A 20334-nucleotide genomic window follows, 5' to 3' on the forward strand; every position below is an offset into this window, starting at 1 on the left:
AACACAACAGTATTATTTTGAAGATGTATGAAATTATATTAGCATGTTTTTAATATCCTGAATAGTATTGATATATCTTTCTAAACCGTGATATTTTGAATGGTATGGGTATCCATAGATGACCCACCTAGACATTCTCCAATGTCCTATACAACAACATATATTATTATCTTATTGAATAAATAAAAATAAGAAAGTATGGACTTAAACTTATATAGAAATAGACATGTTAGATCTAGTCCACCTTACCTATTGCACCTTATCATCTTTGACATAAGTCAACACTTCATTTAACCTTATCCATCCATCTCCTGCAGTGTCTCCTCTCGTCCACACCTCTCACCTGTCAGCACTGCCTCTACTCCTTCAGACTATGATCATCGCCTATGCAACCTCGTGCCCATCGTATCTACTCATCCTCCTCCCACCATCCACCTGTTGCCTCTAGTTGCACCCATAGCGTGCCTTTCTTCTGGTGGAGCCTGCCGCTAGGCTTCTCCAGACGCACTTATCACTTCTGCGGCCACCTGTCATCCCTTTCTCAAGCAACACGGCCTAAGATCTCACCCTGGGCATTCGATATTTCGGTTCGGTACTTCGGTTCTTATAGAAATTTGGTTCCTCGAAAAATAGGTACCGAGCGGTTCCTTTCAAAAACCAGTACCGAGGAAATTCGGTTTCGGTAGTTTCGGTTCGGTTCCAGTATTTATCGAAAAATACCGAACTGATCACACAAACATATAATAGCAAGTTCAAAAGCTAATTTTGACATAATTTGGAAATAATTCTTAAAGAATAATAGTGTCAAATGCATACATATACAAGTCCACAAAATTATATGAGTATAGTACCACATGTATAAAATATAATAGACTAAATAGTGATATTAATAATATAACTACACCCAAACTCAGCACATTTTGGTAAATTTGGTTTCCCGAGGTAAAGTACCGAATTTACCTCGGTAAATTCATTTCCTAAAAATTAGGAACCGAACAAGGTACCGAAAAAATCGGTTTCAATACTTTCGGTTCGGTTCTCGGTATTTTCGGTTCGGTTCTCGGTATTTTGTGCCCAGGCTGACTTAGTGAAAGATCCTAATACAGCTAGAGGGGGGTGAATAGTCTATTTAAAAATTCTATAAACTCATTAGAGCAAGAGGTTAGTAAATAACAAAGCGAAGCTTTTTGCTCTAGCTCTAAGGGGTGTTTACAAGCCACCTAACCTACAATTCTAGTTGTTTATAATCATTATGCACATAAGGACTATGTCTCTACTTACACTAGAGAGCTACCTAAAGTTTCTATACAAAAAGTAAACTACTCTAGTTTGCAAGAAAGTAAGGGAGAGTGTTTGATCTTTATACCACCGCGTAGAGGGCATGAACCAATCACAATAATATGAAGTCCAATCACCGGGAGAAATCCAATAAATAATCATAATGGAGACACACAATTTTCTTCCGAGATTCACGTGCTTGCCGGCACGCTACGTCTCCGTTGTGTCGACCAACACTTGGTGGTTTGGCGGCTAAGAGGTGTAGCACGAACATCGTCCTCAATAGGACACCGCAAGAACCTACCCACAAGTGAGGTAGCTCAATGACACGCGCAATCCACTAGAGTTGCCTTTGGCTCTCCGCCGGGGTAGGCACAAAACCCCTCACAATCACCGGGAGATGGCCACGAACAATCACCAACTCGTGCAAATGCTCCTCCGCTGCTCCAAGTCGTCTAGGTGGCGGCAACCACCAAGAGTAACAAGAAAACCGCAGCCAAATCGATCTCCAAGTGCCACTAGATGCAATCACTCAAACAAATGCACTTGAAATCACTCCCAATCTCACAAAGATGTTTAATCTATGAAAGAGATGAGTGGGATGTGTTTGCTTAGGCTCACAAGTATGTCAAGTATGATAGAATGCTAAGAGAGTGAGCCCTAAGCCGGCCAACACGTATTTATAAGCCTCTCAAACAAATAGAGTCGTTGGCTCTTTCACTGGACTGAACTTGGGGTCACCGAACGCACCGCAGGGAACCATCGGATGCTCAAGCCCTGCGTCCGGTGCCCTGAAAAACTGCCACGTGTTGCCCTTTTCACTTTCGCGCGTCGATCTGTAGCGGTCACCTGCAGAGCACCGGACGCGGTTAAGTTGGCACCGAACGCGTCCGGTGCACACCGGTCTTATACCCAGAGAGGTCTGCAAACGTGTGGGTTCGATGACCCCACGCGTTTAACCTCCACCTCCTTCTCAAAGCGTGCCAACACCACAATGTGTAAACCAACATGTGCACGTGTGTTAGCATTTTCATAATTATTTTCTTCGAAGAAGTTAAGTTAGCTTACTAGGTTCTAAATGCATGCACATGAACAATGACACCTAGTGGCACTTGATAACTGCTTAGCCAAAGAATTCCTCTCTTTATAGTATGGCTATCTATCCTCAATGTGATCACACCCTCTATGGTATCTTGATCACCAAAACCAAAACCCTAAGCAATACCTTTGCCTTGATCTCCATAGGGTTTTGTTTTTCTCTTTCTTTTTTTTAAGTTGAGCACTTGATCATCTTGTGGTCATCACCATCATCACCATGATCATCACTTGCTCCATCACTTGGCATGTACCAACCTCGTTAAGTCTACACACACTTAGTATAGAGGTTAGTACTAGAGTTTCATCAATTATCCAAAACCAAACTAGGGCTTTCACTTAGATCTAGAGCACCCCGCCTATTCTCCATCTACCCCCTTATGCAAGATAGTGCCCCTCCGACTAGCGCATAAGCGTGTCTAGGCGAGCACCCTATGAAACATTAGGGTAAGCTCGACCGCGAGGGGAGAAGAGGCAGTCGCCACCCTCTACAGATAGATTAAGAGTAGGAAGAATCGACTAAGGAGAGAGAAAAAAGAAAGTAGAAAGACTATAGGCCGATGCATGGATCCACATGTCAAGTATGCCATGTCATGTTTTTGTTAACAAATTTTAGGAGCCTCATGTGTATCCAAAAGAGTGATGTTGATATAAAAAATGTAGGAGATAAAAGAAGTGCAAAACTTCTCACTAGGTAGGAGGCCAAGATGGCAAAACATAAAAGATTAAATGCTAGTACAAAAGATATCGATGTATATTTGTGAAACTTTCTAGATAAATATTGAGTATACATGAGACATGTTTATCATGTTTCGTAGCAAAAACTAGGATACTTTAAGTCTAGATATTCTTGTATGATAAAAATATCTAGAAAATATATAAATATTATAATATATATTTATAATATCATAGTGACCATGAGCAGGTATAAATAGACGTGTCCATTGATATGTTTCATTCACATCCATAAGAAGCGAACCATAAATATTAGAGTCATAAGGACAACTCCATTCAAGCCCCTACTAAAAGTCTCATATCATTTTAAGAGCTCAAACACATAAAAAATAAGTAGAAAAAAATTTAGGAGATCATAAGTACAACTCCATTCTTAAATGTAGGATCTTTTTATTTTTTTCTACTCCTCCTTTCTTTCTTCACGTAAAGATGAACAAAGTTCAATATTAAGTAGGAGAAATTTAGGAAATCAATTGGAGTGCACTAGAAATAGGGGATGAAAATTGGAATACTGTTAATAATATCTTATACATTGTTGTTAATATTTATTTATTATACATAGTCATAAGATTTGTTAAAAAAAATTATGTACATCCATTGGTACAAAATTGTGTCCGCCAATGGTTGCCGTTGTGGGGCCGCAAGAATACTTGGTCGTAGCGCTGCAACGACGGCCGCCCAATCGCCGCCACGAGAGAGAGGAGAGGAGAGACCGAGCGCACACTGGGAATAATAAAAGAAAATGTCTTAGAGCATATAGGCGGTAAACTGGGAAGACTTGGTCTGTTCGGACAACATTTTAAACAAAGCTGTTTTTTCCCCGAAAAGCAACCAATTTTTTTTAACTAAGTAAGGAAGTTGTCCTATCAAATATTTATATAATAATAATAATAACAAAGTTAACATTGGATCTTAGAGGATATTTAGATCTTAATTATTTCTGAGAAATGTGCATGCAACAATAACTAATGCTGCAAATGAACCGGACACGAGTAAACTAGGCACCTCAAGATCTAGTTTAATATAGAATTCAAGACGAGCTTGTAGGGAGGTTTGAGCTTGGCTCGGTCAAAGACTCGAGTAGGCTCAACCTCGACTCAACAAGTACTGTTTATGGGTAAACATCATTGTTTGAAAAATAATAGATAACAAGGTAGAAGAATATTTTTACAAATTAATTAACATAAAGTAATATAAATAGCATCTTTCATGTGTACCAATTATATTAATAAAATTGTCTCATATAATAGCAAAGTTTCTATAATGAAAACTAAAGAAAATATGTGAAATATATGGGAAAAGAGATAATTGACGAGCCTTAATCAAGATATTCATGCTTGGCTAGTCGAGGCTCATGAGCCTATGGTCTGCATTAACTGCTTAAGTTTGGCTCCAAACTAGGCTCAAGTCGAATTGGGAACAAGCTTTTCACAAGTCGAGTTAGAGTAGCTTGTTCAATTCGAACTTTTTATACAACTCTGTCAAAATAGTCATTCGCAATTTTCAACGCTTAAGGACCTGATCAACTTGACTAGCATGACCACCTCGACCGAGACGTCAACTAAGCATGTCTTTAGTGTTGCAGTGTAGACATATAACATTTTTTAGTTTATTGATTCTTATTTTTTTTCTTTATTATGAGTATTTCACTTAGAAATAGTTTAGGCCTTGTTCAGTTGGCAATTTTTTTTGGTTTTGGATACTGTAGCACTTTCGCTTGTATTTGATAAATATTGTCCAATTATGAACTAACTAAGCTTAAAAGATTCGTCTCGTAAATTATAGGCAAACTACATAGTTAGTTTTTGTTTTTGTCTGTATTTAATGGTTTATGCATATGCCATAAGATTCGACGTGACGGAGAATTTTGAAAATTGTTTGGTACTTCTTAGGAACTAAACAAGGTTTAACTCCTAACAAGAAGCCAAGAATTAGCCCTAGGAAAAAAATGTCCTTAGATTTAGTGGAAATATAAACTAGATAGTATACCACACTAACACAAAACACAAGTCTAAAAGCCACTAAATATTTTGAGCACACTAGCTCAAAGATGGCAACAAAAGTAAACGAAAGAAATGAAAAGTTAGACAATAAGAGACAACCCCATTTTTTAGGTGATGTCATGTAGTTGACACTACTCTTAATCCAGTAGCAACTAAGAGTTAATCTCTTTTAAATTATCAAGGTTTAAGATCCATTAGAAGTACATGTTACCCACTCTAGATTGGCGGGTCTTAGACTAAGCACAAAAGCTAATAGCAGCCCTGAACAAAAATTCTACTAGAAAATTCACCTACTAGTCCTCCTCCAAGCCATATTAAACTGTGATAGCGAAGGAGCCAAGAGCAAGAGGCAAAGAATAACTTCTAGGTGCTACACAAATCTCAATTTTTTATGTAAGCTGGATCAAGAAATGGGATTTAAGAGTGAGCCAAAGGGAGATGAACAAGGTGAACAAGAAATGGAAACAAAGGATGAGAAATCGTCATATGTCTTCACTAACTCTACCTTCTAGGGATTATTATTGTGAATAGAGCCAAAACCTCAATAGCACCACCAAACGAGCCATAAATACTATAATATGAATATGCAAGAGCAAGATTATGTTTTGTGTTTGGTTGAATAAATACTATACAATAGCACTTTTTTTTGTATTTGACAAATATTATTTAATCATGGACTAATTAGACTCAAATAATTCATCTCACAATTAAACTATATAATTAGTTTTTTATTTATATTTAATGTTCTATACATGTGCCGCAAGATTCAATATAACGAGAAATTAAAAAAATTGTAAATTTTTTGGAATTAGACGAGGCCTAAACCCAGTGCTTCTTTTTCACCCCTGCGTAGGCCTTGTTTAGTTCCAAAATTTTTTGCAAAATAAACATTGTAGCAGTTTCATTTATATTTGATAAATATTATTCAGTCATGGATTAATTAGGCTTCAAAGATTCATCTCACAAATTACAACTAAACTGTGCAATTATTTATTTATTTATTTATATTTAATGCTTCGTGTATGTGTTATAAGATTTGATGTGACGAAGAATATAAAAGATTTTGTAAAAAAATTTTTGGAACTAAACAAGTTCTTGGTAGTCGTGTGTGATCTCAAACCGCGTCTCTCTCTAGCACTGTTCATAGTCAAGTCGCCAAGTCGGGGTGGTCGGTCGGCTAGTCAACAAAAGCCTTCAGTTGGCACGTTCACAGGATCACAGGCCAGTCTGGCAGTCCCTGTCAGGGTCCGATAGCGATGCTACGCTGGAGCACGTTGTTCTGTAGGGCTGGAGCTGGACGCAGCGACACGCGACCGCGACGCCGTGGTGGACTAGTATGTGTGCACCGGGCCTTGTTTAGAAGGATCCAAAATTTCAAAACTTTATACTCATCACATTAAGGCCTTGTTTAGTTCTTTTCCGAAATTTTTTCGAGATACTGTAGCACTTTCGTTTGTTTGTGGTAATTATTGTCTAATCATGGACTAACTAGGCTCAAAAGATTTGTCTCGTAAATTTCGACCAAACTGTGCAATTAGTTTTTATTTTTGTTTATATTTAATACTTCATGCATACGTCTAAAGATTCGATGTGACAGGGAATCTTAAAAAGTTTTTGGATTTTGGGTGGAAATAAACAAGGCCTAAATCTTTCAGACGCACGTATAGAGTATTAAATATAGATTAAAATAACTAATTACATAGTGTAAATTACGAAATAAATCTTTTGAGCCTAATTAGTTTATGCTTGGTTAATGTTTGTCAAATACAAACGAAATTGCTATAGTATTAAACTTCAAAATTTTTTTGTATTTAAACAAAGCCTTCCCCAAAAGTAGCAAAATTTTCAAGATTCTCCGTCACATCGAATTTTACGGCAACTGTATGAAGCATTAAATATGGACAACAAGAAAAACTAATTACACAGTTTTTGCATGTAATTTATGAGACAAATCTTTTAAGCCTAGTTAGTTTATGATTAGACAATTTTTATTAAATACAAACGAAAGTGATACAATACCTTGGAAGCAAAAATGTTTGGCAGCTGGACAAGGCTTAAGGCCTTGTTACATCTATTTTTTTTAGATTTTGACACTGTTGCATTTTCGTTTTTATTTGACAAATATTATCTAATTATAGAGTAACTAGCTTTAAAATATGTCTTGCGATTTAGGCCTGGTTCAGTTCGCGAATTTTTTTGGATTTTGCTACTGTAGCACTTTCGTTTGTTTGTGGCAAATATTGTCCAATCATAGACTAACTAGGGTCAAAAGATTCGTCTCGCGATTTATTACAGGCAAACTGTGTAATTAATTTTTATTTTTGTCTATATTTAATGCTTCATGCATGTGCCGTAAGATTCGATGTGAAGGAGAATCTTGAAAAACAAGGCCTTAGAGGTAAACTATGCAATTAGTTTTTGTTTTTATCTATATTTAATATTCCATGCATGTGCCGTAAGGTTTGATGTGATGAGAATCTTGAAAAATTTTTGATTTTGGGGAGAACTAAACAAGCGTAAGATTCGATGTGATGAGAATCTTGAAAAGTTTTTGGCTAAACAAGGGCCTTGTTTAATTCACCCTGAAAACCAAAAACTTTTAAAGATTCCCCGTCACATCAAATTTTGGAGTATATGCATGAAACATTAGATATAGACAAAAATAAAAACTAATTGCACAGTTTGCTTGTAAATAATAAGATGAATCTTTTAAGCGTAGTTAGTCTATAATTGGATAATATTTGTCAAATAAAAACGAGAATGGTACAGTGCCGAAATCCGAATTTTTTTCGAACTAAACAAGGCTCAACGTGGATGAAGTGTGGGTCCACCTTTGTTCGGCCCAGCAGAGGATAACGTAACGTTCCTGACTTCCTTCCACGGCCACCGCGTCGGTACGAAGGCCCAAGGCCTCTGTCCGGCACTGCGATGTGGCATCCGCCCGCGGCCCGCCCGCCCAAGGAGCCAGGCCCACCAGGCCACTCCCGTCCCGTCTCGGCTCCCGGCTCCACGACAGCACACAGTGCAGTACGCACACTCACTCGGGTCTCGAGCTGCTCCCCTTCCCCGCGTGTCGCCCCGGCCGCCCTCGACGGCGTGCCAACCAGCCCCATGGATCCCACCGCTGCGGACCAGCCGTGTGTCATCCAGGCGCTCCCGGCGAACTGCAACACCCTCCCGCCGCCGCCGCCGCTGGTCCAGGCGCTCGCGGCCCAGCACTCCCCGGCCAAAACCAACCCGCCTTCCTCCCCGGCCGCCAAACGCCGCCCGGCGCCCCCGAGCCCGCGCCGCACCCGCTCGGGCGGCGCGCCGGAGTGGACGGCCGCCGAGACGCTCGCGCTCGTCGCCGAGGTCGCGGCCGTCGACGACGGCTGGTCCCGCTCCGTCTCCGCGTTCCAGAAGTGGGCCATGGTCGCCGAGAACCTCGCTGCATCCGAGGCCTTCGCGTCGGGGCCCAGGACCCGGCGCGGGCGCGGGAGCGGGAGCAAGAGGACTGCCGGGGAGTGCCGCCGCCGCTGGGAGGCGCTGGCGGCGGAGTACGGGGCCGTGCGCCGCTGGGAGGTGCGCACTGGGGGAACGTACTGGGAGATGGGCGCAGCGGCGCGGAGGAAGGCCGGCCTTCCTGCTGAGTTCGACGCCGAGGTGTATGGGGCCATGGACGCGCTCATACGTGTCGAGGAGGCGCTGCTTGCGGATGCTGCTGGGGCCGGCGCGGGTGGGGAGGAGATGGAGGGCTTGGTTGGTGGCGGTGCCGCCGTCGAGGTGGGTGAGCAGGACGGCGGTGACTCCGGTGAGGCCGAGGTTGGAAAAGAGCAGGTCCAGGTCCAGGAGGATGCATCAGCGGGAGAGGAGGAGGAGGAGCCACAGGAAGAGAAAGAGGAGGAGGAGGAGGAGGAAGAAGAAGAAGACGTCGATGAGGATGGAGAAGAAATGCAGGAGGATGGCGGCAATGCTGGTGCTTCAAATGACTTGGGTATGTGCAAAACTGCAAATCATCCACTTATTGCTGATTCAGTTTCGTGTTCTTATGATTGCCGATAGCTTGCTTTGCTTCTGCTTACTAAAGATGTAGTCTGGTTATGAAGTAGGAGGATTTATAACAGAAAAAAAATGAGGAGATTCAGCAGGGCATTTGATATGCAGTGATTGGCCTAGTATGGTTTTGGTTCTAGTGGATTCATCAGTGAAATTTGATGTCAGTCAAATATGCCAATACCGCTATTAGGAATGATGATATCATCATAAGAAGACAAAACTTCAGGGGACTGTATTTCTGTTGTACTGGTTATTGAGGAAAATAAGGCTCATGTTCATCCTTTCTCATGACCCATTGTAGTGCCCAATTGCGATATCTTTTCCTGTTTTGTCATGCCCACAGCTCAGTGGGCAGTGCAGGATAGCATAGCCTCATTGGTCTGTTATAGTTTTCACGTATTCAAAATAGCTAGGAAAACTAGGTAAATGTTGTTGAACCATGAAAACAAGCCACAAAAGTTTTTCGAAATCATCAAAAAATAATCAAATGTAGGGAGGCATGTCCTATATCTGTGTAAAATGAAACTTGAAGTCCAACTCATTGGCGGGAGAAGAAAACTTACCACGTTTTTTCTAAAAAAAAATTTAACTTTTAGCTTCACTAGATTTGCTCTCTCTAATGTATTGTGATATCTTACACGTCATTTAATCCCTTGTTACTGTCTTGTGGTTGTGGTCTATAAAATCATGAAGCAATTTTCTGCAGTCAGCTTTTGATTCGATGCCATGCTAAGGTGATTCGTGACTGAAAACAGTCAGAGTTATGGTTTGTATAGTTGTATTGGACAACTTTTTTGTAGCTTAAAGTCCTCAAAATATTCATATCAAAGCTTATACTGTCTAAAATTTGAAGGACCTGCTTAAAGCCTATTGTCCTGTAGTTTTGGGGAACTTCTGGCATAAATATTATTTCATGTATAGTATCAATTAGCCAATGTTTGTAGCAAATGAGCTTCAGTTGTCAAGTAACAAAATGCTGCGTTAATAATGCATGCACAATCATGTTAGACAGATGGTTTGCTTTAAGAACTCATTTATATTCATCGAATATACATTTGTTCCTTGTGTCGAATAGGATTATATTATATGCTGCAATGAGCCAGCACAATACGAGTTCCCTATAGTTCTAACTTCTAAGTTCCAACTCTGATTCATACATTGTACGACCACCCTGTATTCTTGTTCCTTTTGTCTTGTCCTAATTTTTGTTGCTGCCTTACTTTCTTCACAATATATTTGTGCAGAAGGGCATGAGACGGGGGCAAGTATTGAACCCGAGAAAAGCCAAAACATTGCATGGGAGCTGGCAAACAAGTTACACGAGAATGCGCAGCATATCCACACCATACTGAACGAAGAGGCTGCCCAAGATGGTGGCCAGAACCATGCTCTTGGTGGTTTGATGCTGCCTGATGCAATGGAGGCCACCCGCAAAAAAGCCGATGAGCTGATCAAGTCGCTTGGTGGGCTTGTCAGCTACCTGAACCAATTCACCGAGCTGGTCAAGGAAACTGGGTTTGAGAACATCGCCGGTATGACCTGATGCATGCGACACAGGCTTCCTTCAGAGGATTAGATCATGCTGCTTAACGTTTTAGTACTGTAGTTTATCTGTGTGTCCATCCTTGTAAATATGGGGGCACTGTATGATGGCCGCCCAGCCTGGGTGTAGGGTTTGTAGCAGACACTGTTAAAGTGCCTTGACATCGCCCCTGTTCTGGGTTTCTGGCCCTTGATTAGTGTGATCAGATGCTCAGATCTGTTGTCTGGCGTTCCTTTCAGTTGTAGCCCTGAAAATCAGATGTTCCTTTCAGTTCTGGCCCTTGATGGTAAGAGATCAGATGCCTTAATTTGGTAGCAGTAGCAGATGTTCTCAGATGCATCACATATTCACATGTGAGATGTAAGATGAGAGGGTGATGCAGCTGTACGTAGTATTGCCCATAGTGATAATTTGGGATATTCAATGTTGGCGAGGAGGTAGGTGTCCTGGAAGAAGAATGTTTGCTAGGAGGTAGGTGTCCTGGGACATGGTGGCATTTGTTGTTGCTGACAAAAATGAACCATATGTAACCTGGCCAAGGCTAAAACCTGCTGTGTCGCATATCAACTCCAACCACGAACGGAGAACAGAAAACCGGCCGCGCCGCAGCAACAGACTAAACAGACGCTGCTTTGGGCGTCTGCCGTCTCTTCTCCCGTCCCGCCTATTCTTAGGCTCTCTACTACCTCCCCACCCGGCGTCGCGATCCATCACCGCGCGCATTTCCTCCTCGCTCCCCGCCACCTCCTCTCTCCCCTCCATTCTCTTGACCCATGCACACGCGGGACGCGTAGCTTCGCCCTCGCCTCCTCCTCCCACGACGACGCGCACGGGCGTGCGTGCATGCGGCGAGCGGTCACAGCCCCTCCGGCAACGGCAAGGCGACCACCGCCGTGCGCGTGAAAACACCGGCTCGGCTCGGCGCGGCACGTCTCGTCTCGTCTCGTCTCGTCGGACGACTTGCTCGATCGGCGCCGCCCGCGTCCCCATGGCGCGGCCGCGGCCGCAAGACCACCACACCGTCCGCGTCGCCTTCGCCTTCGCCTTCGCCGTCCTCCTGTCTCCGGCCGCGGAGGGCGACAAGGAGGGCGACGTGCTGATCGCGTTCCGGGACACGCTGCGCGGGCCGGACGGCTCGCCGCCTGGCCGGCTGCGGAACTGGGGCACCCCGGGCCCGTGCCGGGGCAACTCCTCCTCCTGGTACGGCGTGTCGTGCCACGGCAACGGCTCCGTGCAGGGCCTGCAGCTGGAGCGGCTCGGCCTGGCGGGGAGCGCGCCCGACCTGGCCGTCCTCGCCGTGCTCCCGGGCCTGCGCGCGCTCAGCCTCTCCGACAACGCGCTCACAGGCGCGTTCCCCAACGTGTCCGCGCTCGCCGTGCTCAAGATGCTCTACCTGTCACGGAACCGCCTGTCGGGCGCCATCCCCGAGGGCACGTTCCACCCCATGCGCGGACTCCGCAAGCTGCACCTCTCCAACAACGAGTTCTCCGGGCCCGTCCCGGAGTCCATCACCTCGCCGCGCCTGCTGGAGCTGTCGCTCGCCAACAACCACTTCGAAGGCCCGCTGCCGGACTTCTCCCAGCCGGAGCTCAGGTTCGTCGACGTCTCCAACAACAACCTGTCTGGACCCATTCCGGCAGGGCTCAGCCGTTTCAATGCAAGCATGTTCGCAGGTAGCAAGCATATATCGATCGATCCCTTGCCTCATCTTTAGTTAGTTTTTTTTTTTCACCCCCCGGCGAAATCCTCTCGATATATATGTCTTGTTGATGAACGACGACGGCGATCTGCATGCGATGCAGGCAACAAGCTCCTGTGCGGCAAACCACTGGAAGTGGAATGCGACAGCTCGGGGTCGCCGCAGGGCGGCATGTCGACCATGATGAAGATCGCCATCGCGCTCATCATCCTCGGCGTGCTGCTCTGCGCCACGGGCATCGCTTCGGGCGCCCTCGGCCGCCGGAAAAGAAAGCCGAGGCGCGCGGCCGCCGAGAGGATGGGCACCGGCGACCAGACGCCCTCCAACCCGAAGCTCAACACGGCGCCGGCCGTCAACATCGAGAACGCCGCCAGCACCAGCCAGCCGCGCGCCGCTGCCGGCGCGGCCGGGGCCGGGGCCGGTGCCGCCGCAGCCGCCGGGAAGCGCCCGCGCCGCGACGAGCACGGGCGGCTGGTGTTCATCCAGGAGGGCCGCACCCGGTTCGAGATCGAGGACCTTCTCCGGGCGTCCGCCGAGGTGCTGGGCAGCGGCAACTTCGGGTCGTCGTACAAGGCGACGCTCTGCGAGGGCCCCGCCGTGGTTGTGAAGCGGTTCAAGGACATGAACGGCGTCGGGCGGGAGGACTTCTCGGAGCACATGCGCCGCCTCGGCCGCCTCGCCCACCCCAACCTCCTCCCGCTCGTCGCCTACCTCTACAAGAAGGAGGAGAAGCTCCTCGTCACCGATTACATCGTCAATGGCAGCGTCGCGCAGCTCCTCCATGGTATGGTACTCGATCTCCTACAAAACATGCATACAATTCAGCAAGAAAATGAAATGAACTTGAACTTATGATGATCGATCGATCAGGTAACAAAGGGTCGCTCTTGGACTGGGGGAAGCGTCTGCGGATCATCAAGGGTGCGGCGAGGGGGCTGGCGCACCTGTACGACGAGCTGCCGATGCTGACGGTGCCGCACGGGCACCTCAAGTCGTCGAACGTGCTGCTGGACGGCGCGTTCGAGGCGGTGCTGTCGGACTACGCGCTGGTGCCCGTGGTGACGGCGCAGATCGCGGCGCAGGTGATGGTTGCGTACAAGGCGCCCGAGTGCATCGCGCCGCAAGGGAAGCCGTCCAAGAAGAGCGACGTGTGGAGCCTGGGGATCCTCATCCTCGAGATACTCACGGGCAAGTTCCCGGCGAACTACCTCCGGCAGGGGCGGCAGGGCAACGCCGACCTCGCCGGGTGGGTGCAGTCGGTCGTCACGGAGGAGCGCACCGGCGAGGTGTTCGACAAGGACATCACGGGGGCCAGGGGCTGCGAGGCCGACATGGTCAAGCTGCTCCAGGTCGGCCTGGCGTGCTGCGACGCCGACGTCGACCGGAGGTGGGACCTCAAGACGGTCATCGCGCACATCGACGAGATCCGGGAGCCCGACGGCGCCGCTGCGGCCTCCGGCTCGACGTCGTCATCGTCCTAGGCGATCGAGTGTGTGTACTTGACCAAGCAAATCCCACTGATCGATCAGCAAGTCGTCGACGTCGTGCATGCGTGCATGCCTCCGAGACGAGGATTTACATACAATACGTGGCGTGGCGGCCATGAGCGAGCATGAATGAGTCGATCGGTCGTTGCTTATTTGGTTCCACAAATCAACTAACTAAAGTTGGATGCGTTGGTCGTCGGCTGATCGATTTGATGAACGAATGCGTTTGAGATGGGATAAATCATGCATGCATGGTAATACGCTTTCTGATATGTTCATGGGAAATTTCCGATCGTGTAAATTGGTTTAGCTTAAGATTTAATCTGTCACAGGAAAAGAGGTGCTAGTGTATAGTGTGTAAGGTGCTTTAAATTCGTCCGTCTTGTAATTGTGTTTAATTCGTACAAATCCTTTCATACTCAATATCTGCGGTTAGGAATATTTTGTGATCAATCAGATTTGCAACCACGCTTCCCCGTAGGAACACGGTACTCTTCTGTACAGGCACCTTTCCACCAACAGACACTCGCCCTTAAGGCTTATATATATACATATATTGTTCAGCAGAATAATCAGGGCACTCACAATGCAGACTCTATTATAGAGTCTAAAGTTATTTATTATCTCGAACAATGTGGACTTAGAGTCTAAATAAGACTTGGAGTCTTATTTTTTCTACCTCTTTCTTCAATAATATGCTGCCACATCAGCAAAATACCATAAATAATATGTAATTAATTGTCTTGGACTCTGTAATAGAGTCTTGCATTGTGAGTGCCCTCAGTCGGTCATTTATTTTCGTTTTCGATCGGTTTCTACTTCAACTTTTCCACTCTCAACATGTTCTCATGTACGTACCCTGTTCTAACCAAATTGAGCGATAGGAGAAGGGAAACAACGGGGAAGGAGAACACCGGAGATTTGCTATCAACATGTTGTCACGCACTCTGTTCTAACACACTGAGCGATAAAGGGAAGGGGAAGGGCAACACCGGAGGCAATAGGCGAAGGGGAACACTAGAGGAGTAGTAGTTTGTAGAAAACCGTACCGGAGTCGCCATCTCCCTAAGGTAGACGATGGTCCATCCTGTTGCTTCCATGAATGCCATGGTTGACTCCATCACCGATGTGGTGGAGTCGGCCATTCACCGTGGCCATCACGCCGGTGACCTTCATCACTATATGATCTAGGGTGTTGTTTGTCGTGTCCTTTAGGACATCTCCGACCACCGCATCCCTACTCACCGCTTCCATGGCATGTGCATGGGGGGAAGTGGTGGCCATCGTCTGTCACCACGTCCAGAGCCGATGCTGCAGTTAGCCCCTGGCGCATGTCCGACGCATGGTCCGACCATGTTCGTCCAGTGCGTGGGGGGATCCATTGATGATGTCGCCGATGCTGTCGACACTGCCGAGGCCGCTGATGGTGCTTTGTGTTGGGTACCATAAACCAGGATATCCAAATTAAGAGAAAAAATGCGGCAAAAAGGAACAGAGACGAACCCCGAGCCCCGGCATAACCAGCACCTCGACCGAGCCCTTGGCCTCAAGCGCAATCTCCGCCTCTACCGAGCCCTTGGCCTCGAGCGCAATCTCCGCCTCCACCGAGCTCTTGGCCTCGAGCGCAGGCCTCGAGCGCAATCTCCGCCTCGACCGAGCCCTTGGCTTCGAGCACAATCTCCGCCTCCACCGAGCTCTTGGCCTCCAGCGCAATCTCCGCCTCGACCGATCCCTTGGCCTCGAGTGCAATCAACGCCTCACCCGAGCCCCGGCCTCGAGCGCAATCAACGCCTCGCCCGAGCCTCGGCCTCGGCACCAGGCTTCTAACACACGGTGGCTGTACACCTGATGTGACGTGTGCCATGCCTCCCACGTTGCAGCAGAAGCACGTCACCCACTATTCCAACAACTCCCATCACTGTAGCACCTCACCTCTGTCACTGTGAGCACTGCACGACGGTAGGAGGAATGAGAGGAGTTAACCTCTGCCACTGTAACCATACTTTGGCAGTTACTATTCTACTATTACAGGACAAGCCACAGGGCCTCAGATCCGACCACCACGACGCTCGGCGACGCTTCCAACAGGGACGACCACACCGTCACCCACACCACAAAGACGAGGCAGTCGATCTCCACAGGGTCGGTACTGTTATCCTACTGCACAATGAGGATAAAATACAGACTTAAACATGTAAAAACCTGCCACCCCTTGTGACTATAAAAGGGGAGGCAGGACACCCCATAGGGGACAGGCACAACACACGAGCACACAACTCATAGCGCACAAGCAAAAGCTCCAATTCACACATAGAGTTAGAGAACTCAGGACTCTGAGTACACCTCCACTCACTCCCTAAGCCGAGACCTGGGACATACCCCTCTCTCGCAACTAGCTTGTACTCCCCTACTACAAGCACTCTCGGGTGCAAGGTAATACAGGCTCCAACTCTCTCACTGGACGTGTAGGGCACCCTAGGCTCGAACCAGTATAAACCCAGTATTCTCTTGCATCACCATTCGGGTTAAGAGGGCACGCAGATTCATCACTCGTTAGTGTCTGGACCCCGAGTCCAGACGCCGACACTTTGCTGCCTCTAGCACCATCATCGACGACTGCACGCCATGTTGCCCCTCCGCTTCCTAATCGCGACATTGGCGTAGAGGTGTGGCCTCTAGTTTCACTTACGACCTAAAAATCACGCTTCAACCGCCCCCTCCACCGCCCGGAGGATGCTCCTGCAGCTACGTGACGGCAAACTGTCAACGCCACTCCTTCCTCCCGCCCGAAAACGCTCTTAGAACGAGGTTCGCCTCTTCCTCGAACATGGGGAAGTAGTTCCCTATCTCTGAGTGGTTTTGGGAGGGCAGGTAGTGGTGGCTCTGCCATTTCCCGACTCGCAGCGATGGACCTTGTGGCCGCTGCTCGCCATGGATGTGCGAGGTATGCCCTACCGGCAGACCTCCATGGCCGGGCTCGAGGCCCGCCATGAGAGGAGGGGGAAGGGGGAGGGGAAAGAGGAGGCCTCAACGACAGCAACAGTGTAGTGATGGCCTATGGCACACGACGGAGGTGTAGTGATGGCGCACGACGACAACAGTGTTTGGACTTGGAGTGGTTTCCCCTAACCGCTCCCCCTGCGTGGGGGTTGGCCAGCTAGGCCACGACGGCCCAAGCTTGGCACCAATGCCCCTCCTCTCTCGCTGGTTGGGCCGTGCCTGCCCCTAGCCGCTGGGTCACGCCCTGCTGATTAGCTAGCCCGTGCCTAGATGGCCGCCGAGCTGCGTGCCTGGTTAGCCACCTAGGTTGTTGGCCATTGCTAGCCCAAAAATGTCTTAGATTTTTTTCTTTGTTATTTTCTTTTTTTAGTAGTAGTACCTATAATTAGTATATGTCTTAGCTAATTTATTTTCTTGTGTGAAGCTTAGGCCTTTCTTTTAGTAGTACCTTTCTTTTATTTCTTTTTCTTTTATTTTTATATTATTTTATGGTGTTTTATGTTGTTTTTGTATATTCATGTAATAATGATCTATTTTTTTATGTTCACGTCTCATATATGTGATGTTATATGATGTTTCTTTTATGTTCACGAGGTATACTTGTAATGTTTTATGATATATTTTGCAATGATTGTGTAATATATATGTGATGTTTTCATACTATATATGTAATGTTATATCAAATTTTTAATGATGTTCACACAATATAATGTGAGGTTTTATGATATATTTAGTGATGTGTTACATAATATATATGTGATATTCTATGATGTATTTAGTGATGTTCTATAGTGTATTTAATGATGTTCATATAATTATATGCAATACTCTATAACGTATTTTAATGATGTTTACGTAATATATATGTGATGTTCTACAACGTACTTTAGCGATGTTTACGTAGTACACATATAGTATTCTATAATGTATTTAGTGATGTTCACACAATATATATGTGATGCGTGTTCTATAATTTATTTAGTGATGTTCTATGGTGTATTTAGTAACGTTCACTTACTACATATTGTGATGTTCTATATTATATTTTAGGATGTTTTACAAATATCCATATGATATTATTTTAATTTTTCTTTGTTACATGTTTTTATTTTTTTTTGTTATGCTTTGCTCTAGTTATTATCTGTATTACATTATATGATAAATATTCATTAATAAAATTTTATCGAAATATATCCATATGGATCTTAGTTTGAAGGATTTGTTGTAAGAAATCTGATGATGTAATCAAAATTTTATTTAGATATTTAGTTTGTTAGTTATGATTTTTTAATCAATTTGAAAGTTAGAATTCGTTTGGTTAATAAGTTATGATAAAAAGTATTGTTGCAACATCACTAAATAACTGACACATTCGGTTAATAAGTCGGAGGTACGCCCTGCGTGATCGGTGTCAGATCTTAGGTGCAATGACTGCTGCCGGCGCAGAGATATGGAAACAACTGGCCTTGTCCAGTTTTTAAAAAGTTTTTTCAAAAACTTTAGATTTCTCATCACATCAAATCTTGTGACATATATATCTATACCTATCTATAAAAAGCCCAAAATTTCAGTCTGGCCCTAATATTTTCTTCCGCTCTCCTGTCAGCTTTCGGTTTGCTTAGCCTCCTCCCTCCAACGTGTATAGAAAAGCAAAAAGAAAATAAAAAACTTTCTAAGGTTCCCAATGCAAAATATCCTATTACTTCAAACAAAAAAGAATAAAAATTTTTCTAGGGTTTTCAATGTAAAATCTCCAATTTACTTTTTTTTTATTCTTTAAATCAGCTGAAAATTGATAAATACGTAGTAATTCATAGAAAAATCTAAAAATTATAAAATAAATTTTATTCAGCTCTATGTATGTAGATCCATGCAGTAAATAAAAAATATCACAAATTTTAGTACATTTTTTTGTTGGAAATGCTTGCCTATGCTTTTTAGTGTAAAATTAAAATTGTAGTTATCTTGCTCCAATTATTATAAAAATTTTATGGTAGCCTATTTAATGTGATGCTTGATTCATATTTCATAGCAATCCTAATCTAAATAAAAAATAATGGTAGCATCAAACTTCTCATATTTTAATATAATACTGAGGTATATTAAAAGGTAATATTAGAGTGAGATAAGGTTTAATTAATTTCTATTTTTATTATTAAATAAATATGTTTTCAAGCTACATATTATTGTAAATATTAACTATCTAACACCATAGATGTTATGGTTATCAATAAAATAAATTATGGACTTTAAATTTTATAAAAAGGATAAATATAAATAGATATATAACATCATGTCATCACTTTCTAGGGTCATTTGATGTTTTTCTTCCATTGTAACGCATGGGTATATTTGAGGGAAAATTTCAGTCTGCCAATATTAGTCTGGTGCCCTGTTCGTCTTTCGTTGCCCGGAAACCTCCGCCTGTGCCTGTCCGTCTTCCGTTTCCTAGAAACCTCCGTCTGTTTAACGCTGGTAGGAGAGAAAAGAAAAATAGAATATTTTCTAAGGTTTCCAATATAAAATTTTCTATTACTGTCGTGGGAACGATCGCTAGCCTTTGTGTCCCCGGAAGAATCGCTAGCCTCTGCCATCCGCTTGTAGAAAAGAAAAAGAAAATAGATTTTCTTTCAAGGTTCCCAAAACAAAATATCCTATATCCTATTAGTTTAATTCGGCTGAAAATTAATAAATATGTAATAATTCATATAAAAATCTAAAAATTACAAAACAAATTTTGTTCAGCTCCACATATGTAAATCTATGTAATAAATAGAAAATAGATGCAAAATGTCTGTTCTATTAATTTGTTTTTCTTTTATTCTTTAATTCGGTTGAAAATGGGCAAATGCGTAAAAATTCATAGAAAAATTTAAAAATTACAAAACAAATTTTGTTGAGCTCCACATATGTAGATCTATATAGTAAACAAAAAATATCACAAATTTTAGTATATTTTTTTGTTGGAGATGCTTGCCTATGCTTTTTAGTGTAAAATTGAAATTGTAGTTATCTTGCTCTAATTATTATAAAAATTTTATGGTAGCCTATTTAATGTGATGCTTGGTATGTGGTAAAAGTTTTAGCACCATTCCTGCATATCTCACTGATTTACTAATTACCTAAGTTTATGCTTGCTAAATAGTTTACAATCAATTTAAGTATGTAAAAATATAAAAAAGATGTTTTCACTACTTTTGCACGATGTGTTGTTACGTTATATGAACACTTCATAAGCCTATGTGTTCATAATATACATACATTTAACTGATATATCATATTTTATAGGAATCATAATCTAAATAAAAAACTAAAGCTAGCAACAAACTTCTCATGTTTTAATATAATATTGAAGTATATTAAGAGATAATACTAGAGTAAGATAAAATTTGCCTAATTTCTATTTTTATTATTAAATAAATATGTCTCCAAGCTATATATTATTGTAAATATTAACTA

The 20334-nt window shown here is 44.1% G+C and overlaps 2 protein-coding genes across 2 annotated transcripts; both read left to right on the forward strand.

The window, feature by feature from the left end:
- On the forward strand, positions 8127-10927 carry LOC8076127 (trihelix transcription factor ASR3). Its single transcript, XM_002451589.2, has 2 exons — positions 8127-9084; positions 10391-10927. The coding sequence occupies exons 1-2, from the start codon at positions 8223-8225 to the stop codon at positions 10687-10689; spliced, it is 1161 nt and encodes a 386-aa protein (XP_002451634.2). The 5' UTR covers positions 8127-8222; the 3' UTR covers positions 10690-10927.
- Positions 11130-14316, forward strand: LOC8077193 (pollen receptor-like kinase 5). The gene is made up of 3 exons (XM_002451590.2): positions 11130-12362; positions 12492-13172; positions 13259-14316. Exons 1-3 carry the CDS (start codon positions 11177-11179, stop codon positions 13867-13869), a joined length of 2478 nt encoding a protein of 825 aa, XP_002451635.2. The 5' UTR covers positions 11130-11176; the 3' UTR covers positions 13870-14316.

Source organism: Sorghum bicolor, chromosome 4 (assembly GCF_000003195.3).
Source record: "Sorghum bicolor cultivar BTx623 chromosome 4, Sorghum_bicolor_NCBIv3, whole genome shotgun sequence".
In the NCBI taxonomy this organism is placed as follows: domain Eukaryota; kingdom Viridiplantae; phylum Streptophyta; class Magnoliopsida; order Poales; family Poaceae; genus Sorghum; species Sorghum bicolor.